We start from the raw sequence: 18767 nt of genomic DNA, 5'->3' as shown, positions 1-18767 counted from the left end.
TTATAATAGTAAATCAGGGCCAATGTGAAATTTTTACTATTAAGTGCAAGCCGTAGAAATGGAAGCCCCCCAATTTTTTTTCCCTTAATTTTCCCCTACAAATATTCAAGCCCTTATATGGGTCTGTAGGTGGAAAGGAGGAGGAAAAAACAAAAGTGCATAAATGACAAATCCCTCCGTCCTTAAGGAGAGAGAGGACTGATGAAAAAAACCCTTTAGTGCTGGCTCCCTCAAATGAAGAGGATGGACAAGGAGGTATAATATATAAGGTTCACAGTGGAACCACTTTTATTAAATAAATAAAATAAAAAACAGGCGATGACGCGTTTCGGGAGGTGCCCTCCCTTCCTCAGATCCGGATGCTTACAGTTAATCATGCAGACTTATAAATAAACAAAAAAAAATGCCAAAGTACAGGTAAAGAGGCGTGGCTTAATGACAGCACAAAAAGTAAAAGTATTCCATAGTGATCAAAACAATACAATTTCATAATCCACAGTTCACAATTAATCATCAGAGCAATAGTGGTCAGGTGTACATGAAGTTTGGTTCATGGACACCTTACAAGAGATTACAGGTGAGACGCAGATACAGAAGTGCTCGCTTGCCAGAGAGCGAGAGCAAGCGACAGCTACCGGCTCTGTCACAGCGTCTGGTTGCCACAGACGCGTTGCTATGTGCAGTGAGCTCAAGGCCGCGCATAGCCAACAAGGTGCCGGGACGGGCCGCTGGTGTAAACAGTGCGGACCACGCCGGCATCTTACAGTGCAGCTAGCGATGTGGTAGCTGTCACTGGGGAAAAAAAACATAGAGTAATTATAGGTGTGTGATTGGAACTTATAGATTTTAAGCAGAGGAACCATGGTAATGACTGAATGAGACCGGAATGCCGGCATATGTATCTGTGCATATCCCATATGGATACATATAGATACATAGAATGAACAATGGATGGGTAAATGGATGTCCATAATGATAAATAGGTATCCATAATAATAAATACAATAAGATATATATATATATATATATATATATATATATATATATGAAACTAAATATGTATAAAAATAATGCATGAAGGTATTTATATATACAGTGGGGATAAAACAATTACAGGTAGTTCAGGAGTAACCATTAGGGTAAATAGATTTCCAATGACATGAGTAATAATTAATAAATAATAAATAGTAAATAAATAATAATTAAGTACTGAGGTAGTTCATAATAAATAATGAGGTAGTTAATAATAGTAGGGTCGTCCTTAAGAGGTTAAAGGAGAATCCCAGCCACAATTAACTTATAATATTAAGTTCCTGCATCCTTAAGTAGTTGACAGCGGGGTCCGACCACTGTGACCCCTCGCAGAACAGGCCTCCGGATCTCTCAGTGAGGAAACTGCACTAGCTCCATTCATTTCTATGGGAGCACCGATGAGTGTTGTATGAGGTCTTTTCAGAGCTCCCATAGAAATGAATGGTGCTCGTGCAGCACGCACTCCTCACTTAGAGCCAGCGGTTAGACCCCCGCGATCAGCTACTTATCCCCTTTCCTGTAATAAGTATATTTTGCCTGGAGTTCTCCTTTAACAGTCACAGCCAAAATGGTTGCAACAAATTATGCAACAAATTAAGACAGAAAAGTCAGCGTTTACATGATGATAAATTTCCCTTAATGTATGAAATAAACTCTGTACGTATAGAATACATTAGCAATGTAATATAAAATTACTTTTTCGGTATTTCTCTTTGAATGAGCACTGTTAGATACAAAAACTTTTGATATGTTGTAAAGCATGCAAAACCAATAGGTTTTACAATTGCTTTCATTAGAAAATTTTGAGTATTTCATACTGAAAAATCCAGTCAAACTGCCCCCCCTGCCTGCTTTGACACATACTAGTCCTGCTGTGTCCATGCATCATCTCCTATGTCATGGACACACTTCCTTGATTGACAGCTGTGAGTGCAGGGCTCAGAGCTGGTGGAAAAATCCTCCCACTGTACTAGTCCTGCTGTGTCCATGCATCATCTCCTATGTCATGGACACACTTCCTTGATTGACAGCTGTGAGTCCAGGGCTCAGAGCTGGTGGAAAAATCCTCCCACTGTCAGCTTGTGTCCCGCTACTGTCAGTGAGGACAAGCTGGGAGTTATAGTTTTGCTAATGCTAGGGGAGATGTGAGCAGACAGCATACTGAGGGAGGGGGCAGAGACCTGCACAGTGAGGCCACGCCCCCTCCCTTTGAGAGGAATTCAAACTAGTGAGCTAAATTAAAAGTGTAATAAATAAATAAATAAAGGTGCTAGACACATAAAAATTAGATGTACATGGGCAGGATTAGGTACTGAGTGATATATTTAAAAAACATTTTTTTCTTTGTTGGATCTGACGGGTACACTTTAAGTTCAGCCTTGGTGGAAGTACATTTGCTTCATTCTTTTCAGAAATGGGTTTTTACTATAGCTAAACAATGTATGGTAAAGAATAGAATCTACATTATTGATTTCCAGCCTCAGCCCTAGTAATCAATATAATTGTATTTGTTTATTCTTGGATCATTGTATTCTTAATCCCTTCAAACCATCCTTTCCAGAGTTCTTTCAGTTATGAATAATGCAAAGTGTAAACTGCCACGGAGCATCTAAAGACATGAACACGGAGCCCTGTTTAGTATTGCAGGTAAATAGGCGCTGAATTTGCATTAAAGGATAGGGCAAGTGAATATAAGAACCTATGTAAGATATCTTGTTTGAAAAAAAGGCCTCCTTCTGCTCTTCTCAGGCTACTTTCCTGATAACCCACTTCTTCCTTAGCTCTTCATCTGGAAAAAGGAAAACTGCTTAAGGCTAGGATTCCACTGAGGTTTTTGCACTGCTTTTTTTTTAGGCTTAAAAACACCAGAAAAAATGCCACTGTTTTTCCCTGCGTTTTGGCGTTTTTTTCTGGCGTTTTAACCTTTGTGTGGAATTTGCCTTTTTTTCGTCCCTTTTGGTGTTTTTTTTCCAAATTTGTTGGGTACCAAAAAAAAGGATGCAGTAGTGATGGAAATAATGAGATTCACTTTTTTTTTTCTCAATTTTTTTGAAAAAATTTTTTAGGTAGTACTACTCCCGGCATGGAACAGACTGTTCCATGATGGGAGTAATGGTACCTGTACTAATGGACAGATCGCCCCGGGTGTTACTCCTGACACTCAATGCGATCATCCATAATATAGCAGAGATGCGGAGCAGCTCTAAACAACGCTCGCATCTCTGCATTATACTCCGGGCCAGCCAGTGATATGAATAGAAATTCACATCACTCATCATATATTCCCAGAGTGGAGATTGAACGGATGGTTTCAGCCAATCACAGCTCTCAGAGGGAAATATGAATGAGTGATGTTCTATTCATATCACTGGCCGGAGTATAGTGCACAGATGTGGAGCGCAGGAGAAAGCCGCTCCACATCTCTGCAATAGAAAGGACGATCGCAGAGGGTGTCAGGAGTGATACTCCCAACATGGAGCACACTCTGCTTAATGCTGGGAGCTGTAGTACCTGCATTAATAGACAGATCGCAGTGAGTGTCACTCCTGACACCCGCTGTGATCCTCCTGCATAATGTATAGATGCGGTCGGCTGCTCTTCTATGGTCCCCTGCACTGACGTATATATACACATATTCCTATTTCCCATAAAGAGCTGTGAGAGGCTCAAACCATCTTGCCAATCACAGCTCTCTGCAGGAAATATGTATATATATATATATATATATATATATATATATATATATACGGCAGTGCAGGGGACCATAGAAGAGCATCCGGCCGCATCTATAAATTATACAGAAGGATCGCAACGGACCCGGATCTGTCAATTAGTACAGGTACTACTACTCCAATCATGGAACCCTCTGTATTCTGCCATCACATGTGCCTGCTAGTAGCGGCAATACGCCGCTACAGGCAGACACACTAAAACGATGTGCGAGTCGCCGCGCATGTGCGGTGTACTTGCACACATCGCGGCCGCTCCCCCTGCTCAATGAGCCAGGCCGAGAGCTGCCGCGATGTGTAAGTATACTGCACATGCGTGCAGCGACTCTCACATCGCACTGTCTATGCTCATAGTGGCGTATTGCCGCTACGAGCAGGCACATGTGAAGGCAGAATACGGAGGGTCCTTCAGCGGCGGATCCGCAGCGAAATACGCCTGGAAAATCCGCTCATGTGAACGTACCCTTATACTGTTTTGAGACAGCTCGGTTTAACAAAGTATCAGGTTACAGCTGCCTATAGAGGTCTATAGGGAGGGAGAGGGAATGGCTGGAGAGGGTCAGTGCTGAATTTACAGCTTGCTTGCTACTGAGGCTAAGGGGAGATATACGGGAGCAGGATCTCCTCTTTTGTGTGTGTGTGTGTGTGTACAAGGCATGGATGACCCCATAGGCTTATTTGGCTAAATATATGTCCTGTTTTAAAAGAGAAAGCCCTGTTTTTCTATTTTATTTCAAGACACCCCCTACTTTTTATTAAAACTTTGAATTTTGTCTCTTTTTTAAAGCACAGCAGGACAAAATGTTTGCGTTTTTTGTGTCGCAACTGTCTCTGGTCACTGTTCTTAAAGTAAACACGGCCTGTGCCTGATCTTAAAGTGACAGCTGGCACCACAGCCACTTTAATCAGTGACCAGTGATTGGCAGTGCCTTAAGGATTGGTCTAGGAGGATGTCAGGGGACAGCAGGTTTTGACCTTGAAGCAGGAACCAGGACTGTATGTAAATTACCGCACACGTCAGCTTTAGTGCCCCACTGCTCTTCTGTTCTGGTACTTCTTTGGCCCCAGCCTCAGACTGGAGGACTGGAGCACTGAAGCAGCAGGACAGTATGGCTGAGCCACTAAGGAGTATGTCTGTGGGAGCCACCTATCTACTTCTATCTATGGGGCATAGAGCAGAAGGGGGCCAACAACTATATGAGCTTACATAGGGAGCCTTCATTTTTTATCGGTAGATAGAAAAATAAATATGCGAGGAGGCAAAGACAAAATGTTTAATAAAAATTTCCTGGTCTTTAAGGGATTAATGAATGCTTTATAATAATTGAAAACTAAAATATATAAAAAGATATTTAAAACAACAAAAAAAGAGTAAATAATTCATTCAAGAAAATTAAAAAATATTTTTATCTATTTTTTTGCTCAGTAAATGAAAATAGCAGAATAATGGGAACATGACCAGCTTGCTCAGTACTGACACATCTGCCAGGTCTCCCCTGGTGACACTGTAGGGCTCAGAACCTACTGTAATGTATCTTCATTGGGGCCTATGCTGCTGGAGCGTGTGGACAGCATATGGGCCTCTGGAAGGTGGTGTGGATTTGTAATAATTCCTTTATTTATATGGCTCCAACATATTTTACAGTGCTGTACGTGCTTGTCATCACTCAGATTGGTCGCTGTTCCCATAGGGGCTCACAATGCAAATTCCAATGTTTTGGAGTGTGGGAGAAAACCCACGCAGACATGGGGAGAACATAGAAACTCCTTGCAGATGTTGTCCCTAGTGGGATTTGAAGCTAGGTTCAAGTGAGTACCAGTATGATGATATCCATGTGGAGTGAACACAGGAGAAAACCCCATAAATCTAGTCTGCACAATTTGGGTGGCAGCTAACATGCCAGTGTAAGTATATGCATGCCCTTTTGGCAAGAGCGGCATAAATCACAATTTCTGTGCAAAAATGTGCAACTTTAGAGGGTCTGTGCAGCTCACGTGGTTCGATAAATGTCCCTTATTATGTCTGAATTTTTAATAGTTTGAAATGTCCAATAATTAGTCCGGAGGATGACAGATTATCAGAATTTTTCAGTAAAAAATTAGATTTTTCATTGAGGAAAAGATTCTGGTAGTCACACCTGAAAGTCACCTCTGCCTTCTCTTTGGAGGATTCTTTAGATGCGCCCTGTACATAAAATAAACAATCTGTTATCTAAAATAACATTTGGCGGCTCTTAATACACCGTTTAAAGCCTGGTCCCACTGGCAACTAATTTCCTCCTTCCAGATTCATAGATCTGTTTTTTTGTGTGGTTTTCTGCACTTTTTATGTCTCTGTTTTGTCAGTTCTGCTTTATTCCCTGAAGCAGCATTTTCTATGCTTCAGTCCATTGGCTTCAGATTAATGCCAAACTTATTCCTGCAAAGACCAATGAGCATTTTTATTTTTTACTTTCACACAAAGTAAAGTCAAAGCACAGCGAGCGGAAAGTGCACTATAAAGAGACTTGAAATTCTTTGTACAATTTCATATTTTCAAGTGCACTATTAAGAGACTTGAAATTCTTTGTACAATTTCATATTTTCTTTAAATGTAAAATACATCCCCAGGACTGAAAGGTAGTTTTGACAGACTCCATAACATTTTTTTTTCTACCCTCACCTTTCCTTTCTAAGCCTTTTGGTAGGGGATGTCTTTTCATTCACTTTTTATTAAAGCTATTTTTTTACATGAAACAAAGATTAAACTAATACAAGAACAGCCGGGGATAGCTGTCCCCAGTGCTGTACGCAGGTGTAGCCTTGCATCACGGAAGTAAAAATGGAAGCAACAGCATGGTACTTATTTTGGAGGATAACACTAAGATTCCATTGAGATTAGAAACATTTCAGCCTCTCAACAAGAAGTCTCTCGAAGACATGGTATGTAGTGACTATGGAGAAGAGAATGCTTTAAAATAAATGTACTAGATTAAGGGCGCCTTTACTAAAACATGTTATCTAATGGAGTCGTTCTCATAAATGAAAGCTATGTTGGACGGTGGCCAATCTATTACTATTTTTAGGATGAGGACTGATAGAGTGCACCCATCTGATACCATAGATGATTTGAAATTTAGGATATTGGGTTATGGTGACCTCAGATAACCTATGTGATCGCACAGATATGCCACATACGAATATACTCTGAATGGACCATCCACGTGCATGAGCAATGCATTTCGATAGGAATTTAAAAGTTACAATTACTATATTAAAGTATTAAATATTATTAAAAAGGATTTCTAATGAGAGAAACAACCTGTATATGATGTCAAAAATTATAATAAAGCAACATACCAATATAATGTCCCCAATACTTCTACCTTCTAGGAGCTGCCGTTCCTTCCCCTTCTCCTCTCTTGTCTGCATGGAACCAGACCAGTCATGTGAAGGGAGAAGCTGGTATTAATGCTTTGTAGATTTATGACTCATTAGATAAGACAGCAGGAAGTGGTTCTCCACATTCACACCAGAATGTGCTTCCTGCTGCCTAATCTAATGAGCAGTAATACCAGCTCCTCCCTTCACATCACTGGCTGACAGGAAAGGAAGGAGCGGTGGGGCCGGAGCACTGCATTCAAAGCCTAGGACGTGAAGTTACAGTTTACAAGGGAGAAGGCCTAGCTGATATAAAAGACCTGTAAATGTTTTACAGTTTCTTGATATGCCCTTATATTTGCCTGTTATAAGGGTTTATATTTTGTCTGACAATCTGGAAATTAGTTAGATGGATGCAAATTAAATTTTTATAATGGGAGTTACTATCAGGTGAAGGTTGGAATTATACATTCAGTGGGTGTAAATTAGACATACAGGCCCCTCAATGTACAATATTTACACTCTCTGATGGTATAATCCCGACCATTACCTGGTATTCACTCCTATTATTAAAATTAAGTTCACTCCCACCTAAATAATCTCCAGAATTTTCAGACAGATTATAAACCCTCATATCTCAGGAAAGGAAGGGTTTACCAAAAAAAACTGTATTTTTTGGGTTATCCACAGACCATCTTTAAAAAAGGTAATAGTCTCTTTTAGCTGGATAATGTGCACAGCCCTACTGCAAAAATTGTTCAGGAATCATTTCATATGTTGACTTGGCATCCAAATTTCCCAGATCTTAGTTTGAATGAAAATCTTTGAGATGTGCTGAAAAACAGGTACTTTGTGACTGATTGAGGCCGCACCTCACAATGCAAAGGACTTGGAAAGGATCTACTATGATTGTCTTATTGCGGAAACCACATGACATTGTCAAAGGTCTTAGGAGAAAATAGGAGCTGCCTCACTTTACAAAAGATTAATGTCCCTCTTTTCCTGCCTTAAAGGGGTACTCTACCCCGGACTTCTTATCCCCTTTCTCCAAAGGATAAGATGTCTGATCATGTGGCATCCGGCCTCTGGGACTCCCTGTGATCTCTAAGCCGGCACGGTGGGGTCCACAACACGGAAGCTTGGGGCTTCTGTGTTTATGACATCACACGCCCCCTCCATTCATGTCTATGGGAGGGGGCATGACAGCGAGTGGTCGCCTGTGTTCTGGCATGGAGTTGAGTTTGCTCCGTGCAGCAGATTTCTGGGTGCTGCGCTGGAGATTGCAGGGGGTCCCAATGGCCGGAAGCCCCCATGTTCAGGGTCCCAATGGCCGGAAGCCCCCATGTTCAGACATCTTATCCCCTATCCTTTGGATAGGGGATAAGATGTCTAGGGGCAAAGTACCCCTTTAAGGCTCCCTGTACCTTCTCAGAATGTATTGTCCACAAAAAATAAGTCTGAAACAACAGACATAAAAAGGTGAGGGGCAGAGTAAGTAGCTGCAATATCTTTCTCTCAGTTGCTGTGAAAGTCATGCTGTGAGAGGGGAGGGAGGATCAGCAGCAGGAGACATCAAATTTCAATTGGTTTGGAAATACAGCAAGTGTGGACAAAGCAAATGTACATATACATTCATCACCAAGGGGAGAAAAAAATAAATAAAGAATGTGCAGGTTAGACCCATTGGGAATATTTAACTGATATGTAATTGCAGATAACAAATATAATAAACTAAAGTAAACAAAAGGACTAGTATAGGTTTTCTTAAATCTGTCATATTCTTCCCATTAAAATAATGGACAACGTTACGGCATCTTACAGACCTCATCATAAGTCACTGGGGTCCATTTGGCTCCACCGGTGTCCGTCATGTGACAGAGCAGCCACAGCTTTAATTTATTTCACTGCTCCTGTGATGGGAAAGAATAATGGAATCCACAGCTCAGATGAGAAGGGAGCCTAAGAACTTGTTGTCAGTAAATATTCAGTTCTACTCCTTCCCACAGAGAAGCATAATATTAATTTTAGTCAAAATTAGTTGAATGAACAGAAAGAGAATGGGAAACTTTAATATATGATGAAAAGAAGTGAAATATTCTGTCAATAGATTTCAATAAGACTTCATCTAAAATTCTCTCTTAGCCAACAGTAGTCAAATGTGATTTCTCCCTGGAGAGCCGACATCAATGAGCTGCATTCTATTACCGGCCCTTCCATGACTTAAGAAGGGTTGTGCTAAGAAATAACTGTAAATTATAAATGATAGCTGGAGAATAACTTGGAAATTGTGTCAATATCTTTTTTTTTTTTTTTTTTTTTTTTTTAACATCCCCTGTTATAGTCTTCCATAACATTGGCAAATCATCAGCAAAATGTTCAGTGCCCATATTATTTCATGGGCTGAAAAGAGGAGCTGGCTGCAGTCTACTGTATACCTGTCATGGCCCATAAACCACTTTTATGGGATTCCATAATCATGTGACAAGTAGAAAAGAAGATGCATTTTTCTTCCATAAGCATTAAATTATCTCTAGTAAAATTCCTAAACTGACAGCCTTATGTAAGTGATGATCGATCAGGTCAGCAAAACCTTTGCCAGACTCCTTAATGCACCATAATGCCTGAAGTGATGATGTCACCAAGACTAAAGACCCATTGCATGATCCTCAAAATGTACTTTGTGCTGGTTAAAGTGAATGCAGCCTAATAAGAAAGAGTGTGCAAAAAAAGGTATATTCTATTTTTTTCATATTATTCCTATTTATTAGGTCCAGGATAGGGATCAGTGCAAACCTGAATTCACCTCAACCATTGTCTCTACCTACTTGAATGATCTGCCCTAAATAGTGCCCCCCTACTGTGCAATGCACAGGGGCATCATGGAAGTCAACCAGGTCAGAATCACACAAGCAGAAAGGTACTAAATCAGCAGACGAAAGGGAAACCAGAGAATCACAACCTTGAGGGGAGAGCAGTACAAAATCAGAACCAGCAACAGAGTCAGGACAAGCAAGGGTCAAACCAGGAGGGTAGGGTAGCACAAAGTCAGCAAGTAAAAGCAGTGTCAGGTCATAATTGGAGGTCAAATCACAGCAGGTCAGGTACACAGGGAATATAGGGATCAGGAATGCTGGCAATCAGGGCATAGGACATATAAGGCAGTTTAAATATGCTGCTGCTTGGAAGTGTAAGGGTCAATGCCGCAGCTGATTGGCCTGGCGATCACCTCTCCTAATAGGTTAGTAACAAATGGCCATATGATTTGCAAGGCCGTTGCCCAGACAACGAGGAACCCGGCCCACCGTAGAGAATCAGAGGTAGCGCTGGAGCTGGACCAAAAGTTCCTTGCACAATTATGTGTATATAAATATAGGGTATGTGTACAGAGCACTTCTGTAATTTGCAGCAAAACCAAATGGTTTACAAAATGCAGAAACAATATCAATTTGTTATTTCAATTCAAAAATTCTAGCAAGTGAAAAAACATCATGTGCCTGCAAGAGAGGCCTAAAAGGTTTTTCAGTATACAGCATGTGATTTACTATTCCAAGGTGCCTGGAAGGCTTTGCAGGGATATTTGGAGACATGGATTAGATGTATAGTCTAATGGCTAACGCATAATATTTTGCAGACATAATCCATGCAGCTTAGCTTTTTAGCACCAGGATAGGTCTCTCCTTCTAGCTTTTGTCTTTTTGTCTTGATAGTGATAAGGGTTTGGAGCAATGGCTATGTTCACTTGGCAGCTGGCTGCAGTTTTCACAGAGTTAGTGGCTTCATATTCCGCCTCGTACTAAACTAAGAATCTGTTACTATATTTGTGTCAGGGAACAGAGGAATAATAGACCATGAAACTGATCTTCTTGTTGTTTGGTTTTCAACTAGATTGAACTTTTTGCTGAAAACAGAAAATGTCACGGCAATTAATTGTATTCTCTTAACTCTGCCGCCAAAAGAAAATGCCATTTAAGACCACAAAAAGAGTAATATTGGGAGCGGAAATGAGAAACTAACTCCATGGTTAATAAATGTAAGATGTGAATTATGAACAGTGCAAAATTCTGTGGATGAAATGATCTATCTATCTATTTATCTATCTGTCTGTTTATCAGCTATCTCATCTCCTAAAGTCCGATCCATATATTTATATTTAAGAGAATGTGTCATCTAGATTTGTTTTTTACTTATTACAACCAAATACTGAAACATGTTCTTTTTTTATCTGTTTCTATTTTTTAATTGTATCTTTTATTTTATTTATTTATTTTTAAAGGGGTAATCCACTGGCCAGCCTTCCGGCTGAGTTTGGAATGTTTAGTTCCAAATGCTATGCGCACGCTGCGGGGGCGGGGGGAATTAGTTCCGAACGCAGCCGGAAGGCTGGCCAGGGGAGTGCCCATTTAATACATTATTATAGGGGCAGCAAGTTTGCCTTTGCTGTTTCAATAGCATTGAGTGATATTTTTACAGCAAGCCCCATGGACAGACACAATCTCCTGTCCCTGCAGCTATTGCCTGTGTGTCTCTGTGAGGAGACCAAATACAGGAAGTGAGGGGAGGACCAGTAGGACTCCTGGCATGTTGTCACGATTCGGCTGGCAGGAGATGGATCCTCTGTGCCAGAGAGGGATTGGCGTGGACCGTGCTAATGGACCGGTTCTAAGTCACTACTGGTATTCACCAGAGCCCGCCGCAAAGCGGGATGGTCTTGCAGCGGCGGTAGTAACCAGGTCGTATCCACTAGCAACGGCTCAACCTCTCTGACTGCTGAAGATAGGCGCGGTACAAGGGAGTAGACAAGAGCAAGGTCGGACGTAGCAGAAGGTCGGGGCAGGCAGCAAGGATCGTAGTCAGGGGCAACGGCAGGAGGTCTGGAACACAGGCTAGGAACACACAAGGAAACGCTTTCACTGGCACAATGGCAACAAGATCCGGCGAGGGAGTGCAGGGGAAGTGAGGTATACATAGGGAGTGCACAGGTGAACACACTAATTAGAACAACTGCGCCAATCAGTGGCGCAGTGGCCCTTTAAATCGCAGAGACCCGGCGCGCGCGCGCCCTAGGGAGCGGGGCCGCGCGTGCCGGGACAGGACCGACGGAGAGCGAGTCAGGTACGGGAGCCGGGGTGCGCATCGCGAGCGGGCGCCACCCGCATCGCGAATCGCATCCCGGCTGGAGGCGGTATCGCAGCGCACCCGGTCAGTGGATCTGACCGGGGCGCTGCAGTAGCGAGGATGTGGCGAGCGCTCCGGGGAGGAGCGGGGACCCGGAGCGCTCGGCGTAACACATGTGCAGGCTTGTCAATCAGCCTGTTGTGTGAGCCAGGGGCATCCACGTCTGTCTCCAGGTTGGGTGTGGTTTTACAACTTGGCTCAATTCACTTCAATGAAACAGCTTGTCCTGACTTCACTTCCTGTGTCTTGTATCTGCACAGAGGCACACAGGCAATAGCTGCAGGAACAGCATTTTTTATACACAAATATACAAATTTTTAACCAATGTATAATACAAATATACATATAATGTTATTTTATCAGCGTTTAACACGCACTGGCGTATAACACGCACCTTCATTTTCACAGGGAAATTTGAGGAAAAAAAAACATTTGGAAGCTCTGAACTATATGCCTCATCATCCCCCCAACTTTGACTCCCCCTGCTCCTTTGTTTGGTCCCCCCCCCAGTGCCACATAATTTCTCCCCTTTTATGAGCCCCTGTGCCACATTTACCTCCCCCCTCTGATCCCCTGTGTGACTCCTTTCCCCTCTGATTCCCCCTACTTCATCATTCCCCCTACCTCATCATTCCCCCCTGCCTCATTATTCCCCCCTGCTCGTTATCCCCCCCTGCTCATCATCCCCCCCCCCTGCTCATTATCTCCCCCTGCATTTTATGTTTTTTATTTTTCCATTACCTGACCGTGCTCAGGCGGCAGGTCTTGTGAGGCTGTGCGGAAGGTATGTCAAGGACAGGTGATGTCGCCTGTCGGCTCCTCTGCACGGCATCAGGGTCGTCACATACCTGCTGATCAGCCTCGCAAGACCCGCCGCCTGACCTGAGCCTGCTGGAGCCCAGCCAGGTGATGGGAAAAAAATGCAGGGCTAGGGAGAAGTGTTGGGCCACAGGACCCACCGCTGGTCACTTTTTCAAAATGGCCTCCTTGGGATGCTGATCTTTAACAAGCAGCCGGCGTTGCGAATACTTTGAATCAGTGACCAGAACATTTATCAGCGTATAACATGCAGGTAGGGTTTTTGCCATGAATTTATGTTTTAATAGTGTGTGTTATATGCCGATACATACGGTATCTACATTTTATAAAATGTTTTTGCAAATGACAGGTGCACTTTAAGCAAAAGGTCTTTTTTAGACAAGACAGTACACTTTCCATTCTACCTCAAGGTGCTCCATGCCTGTCCACTGTATTCTCCTATTTAAGGACAACATTTCTTGGAGACAGGTATGCTTTAGAGAGCAAGGTGCTTTAACATGAATAGGGTCTAGGGTCCCTCATTTTTATTTATGGCCAGGGCTATTGGTCGGGGCATATCCTTTCTTTTACCACGTCTCAGTTTTTGGTGGAAGAACATTGGGGGTAAATCATCAAGCTGTGCTTACGTACACGACTTACGTACACGGTTTTCCATGGTGTAAGTGTTTCTTACGTGTGACACATTTATCATACTATCACAGGGGGTTGATAAATTTGGCATACATAAGAAAAAACCCAAGAAATTTCTTCAGAACACCACTTTATAACACCTCCTCTTCTCCTCTGTGACTTTTCTGCTCTAAAGCCGCTTTTGTGACAAAAATGTGCGATATATATGTATTTATTTTTTAACACTTTTTTCCCCTAAATGTACTAACTCATTTTTCTTTCTCATTTCAGTTCCGTTTATGCAAAGGACTACTTCGGACTATGCGGACCAGCATTTTTTTGTTATTGTTTAATATTAATAAAATGGTTAATGAGGGCTTGTGGGGGAGTGTTTTTTGGAATAAAAAATCTTTAAACGTGATTTTTTTTTTAGTTTTCTTAACAGGCTTAGTAGTGGAAGCTGTCTAATAGGAGGAGTCCATTACTAATCCGGGCTTAGCATTAGCCACAAAAACAGCTAGTGCTAACCCCCAATTATTACCCCAGTACCCACCGCCACAGGGGTGCCAGGAAGAGCCAGTACCAACAGGCCTGGAGCGTAAAAAATGGTGCTCCTGGGCCTAGGCGGTAACAGACTGGAGTTATTTAGGCTGGGGAGGGCCAGTAACAATGGTCCTAACCCACCCTGGTAACGTCAGGCTGTTGCAGCTTGGTTGGTATCTGTCTGAGAATAAAAGTACAGGGAACCCTATGCGTTTAAAAAAAAATTATTTATGGAAAAAATTTGTGTGGTTCCCCGTATTTTCTTTCTCAGCACGTGGGTACCGGGGTAATAATTGGGGGTTAGCACTAGCTGTTTTTGTGGCTAACGCTAAGCCCAGCTTAGTAATGGATTCCATCTATTAGACAGCCTCCACTACTAACCCTGTTAAGAATACAAAAAAATATATAAAAGCACCACACGTTTAAAAAAAAAATTATTCCAAAAAACACTCCCCCACAAGCCCTCGTTAACCATTTTATTAACATTAAACAAATAAAAAACACTGGTCATCGACATAATCCACCGGATCTGAATTGAGAAGAAAAAAACACGGAAAATATGTTAATACATTTATGGTGCCTCCAGCAGTTGCCAAACTACAACCCACATCCCATGACAGGAGTTGTAATTTAGCAACAGCGAGCCTCCAGTTTAGGAACAGCTGGAAGCACCCTGTTCCTAAACTACAACTACCATAAAGGGAGTTGTAGTTTAGCAACAGACAGGGAAGCACACTTATCTCCCACCGCCTGGTCGCATGACTACAGTTCCCAGCATGTCCTCACTGTGAAGGCATGCTGGGAGTTGTAGTTGTGAGGCAGGGGCTCACATGCTGTGATATGTAGTCATGCAGCGCAGTGGACAAGCGCTCCACTCCCCGGCCAGCTACCATGAATATGAAACTACCGCACTGTAGTTTCATTTTTCCCTCCTGAAGCTGTGATTGGCCGAGATCCCTTGGCCAATCCCCGGCTCCAGGCGGGGAATATGAATTGACAATGCTGTAGTATTATATTCATGGTTCCTGGGCCGGCTCCGCTCCCCACCACCCACCCACATCTATCACCCGCTGCCCCCTGCATACACCCACCGCCCGCAGTATACCACCACATTGCCCCCACCCATATACCACCTGTCGCCCACATATACCACCCGCTGCCCGGCCGCATTTAACACCCGCCAGCTAGCAAGACTACAACTCCGAACATGTCCTCACTGTAAGGGCATGCTGGGAGTTGTAGTCTTACAACAGCGGGTGGTATGTGCGGGCAGCCAGTGATGGATGCGGGCAGCCAGTGGGTGTTAGATGCAGGCGGGACTTTACTCTACTTTTTGTAAGCCAAGTTTTTTTTGTCTGTAGATTTGCTTTTTAACCCACTTGCGACTTTTTTTGTGACTTTTTAACAAAAGTCACAGTTAGTAAATCCCTGCCTACAGCTAATCAAAAAACAGAACTTGTGAGAAATCGCACAGGCCGGTGCGACAAATATACACCAAAAATCCTGTGTAAATCCCTTGATGAATTCCCCCATTATTTCATGCAGTAGATAGTGATATTGTTAATCCCATTCAGCAGTATTCCACTATACAGTATACCTTGTGAGTGACAAAGAAAATTATTCTAGTGTCTTCCGTTACTCTTCCCGGGAAGATTCATTGCTCAGTATTGTCAGCTAAATAAATGACTTTTGAAATTCCAATACCGGTGGGTACTCTGGCATATCTTTCCGTTACGGCTTAATCACCATCTGATTACCTCCACCAAGCTCCTGCCTATCTTCTGCCCATGATGGACACATAACCCTTTATTTGCTGGTTCTCCTCATAAGGGCCAGTTCTATTTTATTTTGTAGAGTTACAGCCTGGCTCAGCTTAAGGCATGTGTGGGATTTGCAGAAAACCTTTGGTTCTTAATGCCTTAGGTAGCAGAGATTCTGTTGTTTGCTGTGGGATTTTGCCCATGGCATTCATTGATATTGTGCGCATTCACACTGTTCAGTAACAGAAAGACACCTTTCTTCTTGCTATGCGTAAATACCTCTTTTATTTACCTTACGCTTATGCAGTAACTTAGAATAGACAGAGTGTGATGGTATATGCTTCATCGGTGCGACTCTATAGAGGTCACCCTTCTATGGAAAGTGGTAGGTGTATGGCACATTGGGTAGCATTGTTGTCAGCAGCACATTGGCCTTGGGTTTGCGGGGGCGCTAATGGGACCTTGTAACTTTGTGTGTGTTCATGAATTTCTCTGTGGTCTTCTGGATTCCTTCTACAGTTCAAGGCATAGTTTTTCTTACTACATACAAGTAGTCCTTTTGTGAGTTTTTGGAAATTCCAAGCTTTACCTTGGTAGAACTAGGGTGTTTCTGAATATCTTTTTTATTGTAATTGTAGATTACAATATTTCTTATGTAATTCTCAAGGCTTAGATAACATACAACGCAACTCTGTACACTCAAATGAGTCCACTGCAGCTCAAAAGTCCCTGGAGAGGGGGGTTGTTCTCTTAGTAAATACAGTATTTGTCTATGGACACTTTTCAGTACATTTCCTTCACAACAACTGCAAAATATGTAATACATTTTACCTGCCCATAATATCTAGGAAGCAAATACATGAATATGTCATTATTATATCTGTAGAATCTTTATTGGTATGTTATGTATTTCTCTAATGTATTTTTGTTGCCCAAAAATAAGTATTGGGAAACAAGGATAACAGCCTGGGAAATCATATCGAAAATAACCTGTGTTTGGTTATATGCGATAGAAGAAGGGCTGCGATGATGGTAGTCAACCACCACCTGAAAGTCTCCCCATTCATAGAATACTGCCAGCTATATGATGTAGCAGGTAGATCAGCAGTGAGTGACAGTAATAAAAGTATGACCTACGAATACATGATGATGTCATCAGCACAGAATATGTGCCTGTGCAATTACATACAGGAGCCATGGTCTATAGCGACTGTGGCATGAAAGGAACTTGACAGAGAGAGAAGTGCAACTCATTAGCAGGGTGCCGATGGACTACCATAGAAATCAGTTATCCAACAAGGTCTCCAGGTCTCACATAGGCATGTGCATGAGGCTTGACCCAATAGACTAAGGCTTGGTTCACACTGACTTTAGGCTCCTCTTAAGGGAGCTCCTTCACTCCCCCATTGAAAGGACGGTAGTTGGGCGAAGAGAACAATACTGCATGTCTGATCTTTTTTCTCCGCTCAACTCCTCTATAAAACTGGATACCCGCAGAACCCTATTCAAGTCAATGGGATCCGTTGGGACCTGACGGTGTTTGTTGTGCAAAGGGTCCATTCTCCTTGTAAGGTGCCGAATGGACTGGGACAGAGCACAACGGTCGTGTGAACAAGCCCTAACACTAACAGGCAGCGTTATTCCAATGCATTACTAATGTGCTCACAGCTCAAGCCCCTTGTAAGACTTTAAACAAAAGGGATACAAAGTTTTGTAAAGTTGAGGAAAAGAAAACACCAACAAATAATCCACATTTTCATTACAAAACTATTCTGTTAAAAACTGGTAAGCAAGAAAAAATAAATTTGGCTACATCAACATGAAATTAAAAAAGTTACGGAATGTGACACTGAGAAAATTTAAGAAAACAAGAACACAAAATGGGTTAAAACACTAGTAGACTTCATCTTCTGAGTTGTGTCTTTGTTATATTTTCAGAGACATTTTTTGTGCCATGTTACTTGATACAATGGTATTTTCACTGTTCATTTGTATTCATGTTTTCTGTCCTTTTTTGAAATATCAGATCTTCAGGACGATGAATTATGAGGTTCCTAAAAATGGAGTTGCTTTTCATGACATCCCGATTGTCTTTTTATGCAAGCTTTGTAAATAAATGAAATGCTAAATCAGGAGTGGCCATGTTTCCACATCTCATTTTATTACCGTTCTATAAGTCTGAGTCTGTAATATATCACATCAGACAAAGGGATCTGTGACAGTGCTCACTGATGATGGCTGAAGGCACCAGCATATAGAGAGGTCATCTTTCACATCTTATGACTTGAGAAGGATAAAAGCACTGACCTTGGTAGAAGAGTTCTGTGTGTTACCTTTCCTTTTAGTTAGCTATGATAAAACCGTTTTAGTTGCAACAAAATCAGGACTATAGTGTCTCATTTTTAGGCTGCTTTCACACTATAAAAATACCTCCATTATAAATGCCTGTTATAAAAACCCTGGAAATCAGCTGTTAAACGGCTGTCAGAAAATCCTGTTATAGTCTATGGGATTTTTCTAATAGCCGTTTTAACCCGTTATCGCCCGTTATTAATAATGGCAGTTATTTTGTGACCGGCGAATGAACAGAAGAAATAGTGCATGCATACTATCGCCCATCACAAAATAATTCCCGTTATTAACCTCTTCAGGACGTGGGGCGTATGCATACGCCCTGCATCCCGAGTCCTTAAGGACGTAGGGCGTATGCATACGCCCCGTGGGAATTCCGTCCTGAGAC

The 18767-nt window shown here is 42.1% G+C and overlaps 1 protein-coding gene across 9 annotated transcripts in view; it reads left to right on the top strand.

The window, feature by feature from the left end:
• STK39 (serine/threonine kinase 39) overlaps positions 1-18767 on the top strand; it is a 452628-nt gene that overhangs the window by 310006 nt on the left and 123855 nt on the right. Inside the window, exon 15 of one of the 9 annotated variants that reach the window (XM_056533269.1) lies at positions 18054-18090. The exons of 7 other annotated variants lie outside the window; for them this stretch is intronic. In XM_056533269.1, coding sequence (XP_056389244.1) covers positions 18054-18069 — 16 coding nt within the window. In that variant the 3' untranslated portion in view covers positions 18070-18090. Of the gene's footprint in view, positions 1-11006; positions 11108-18053; positions 18091-18767 lie in introns of those variants that run through there. One more of the 9 variants, XM_056533264.1, reaches the window with a different exon arrangement.

Source organism: Hyla sarda, chromosome 8 (genome assembly GCF_029499605.1).
Source record: "Hyla sarda isolate aHylSar1 chromosome 8, aHylSar1.hap1, whole genome shotgun sequence".
In the NCBI taxonomy this organism is placed as follows: Eukaryota; Metazoa; Chordata; class Amphibia; order Anura; family Hylidae; genus Hyla; species Hyla sarda.
The sequence above is the reverse complement of the archived record's forward strand: the minus strand, read 5'-3'. Positions and strand labels throughout refer to the sequence as shown.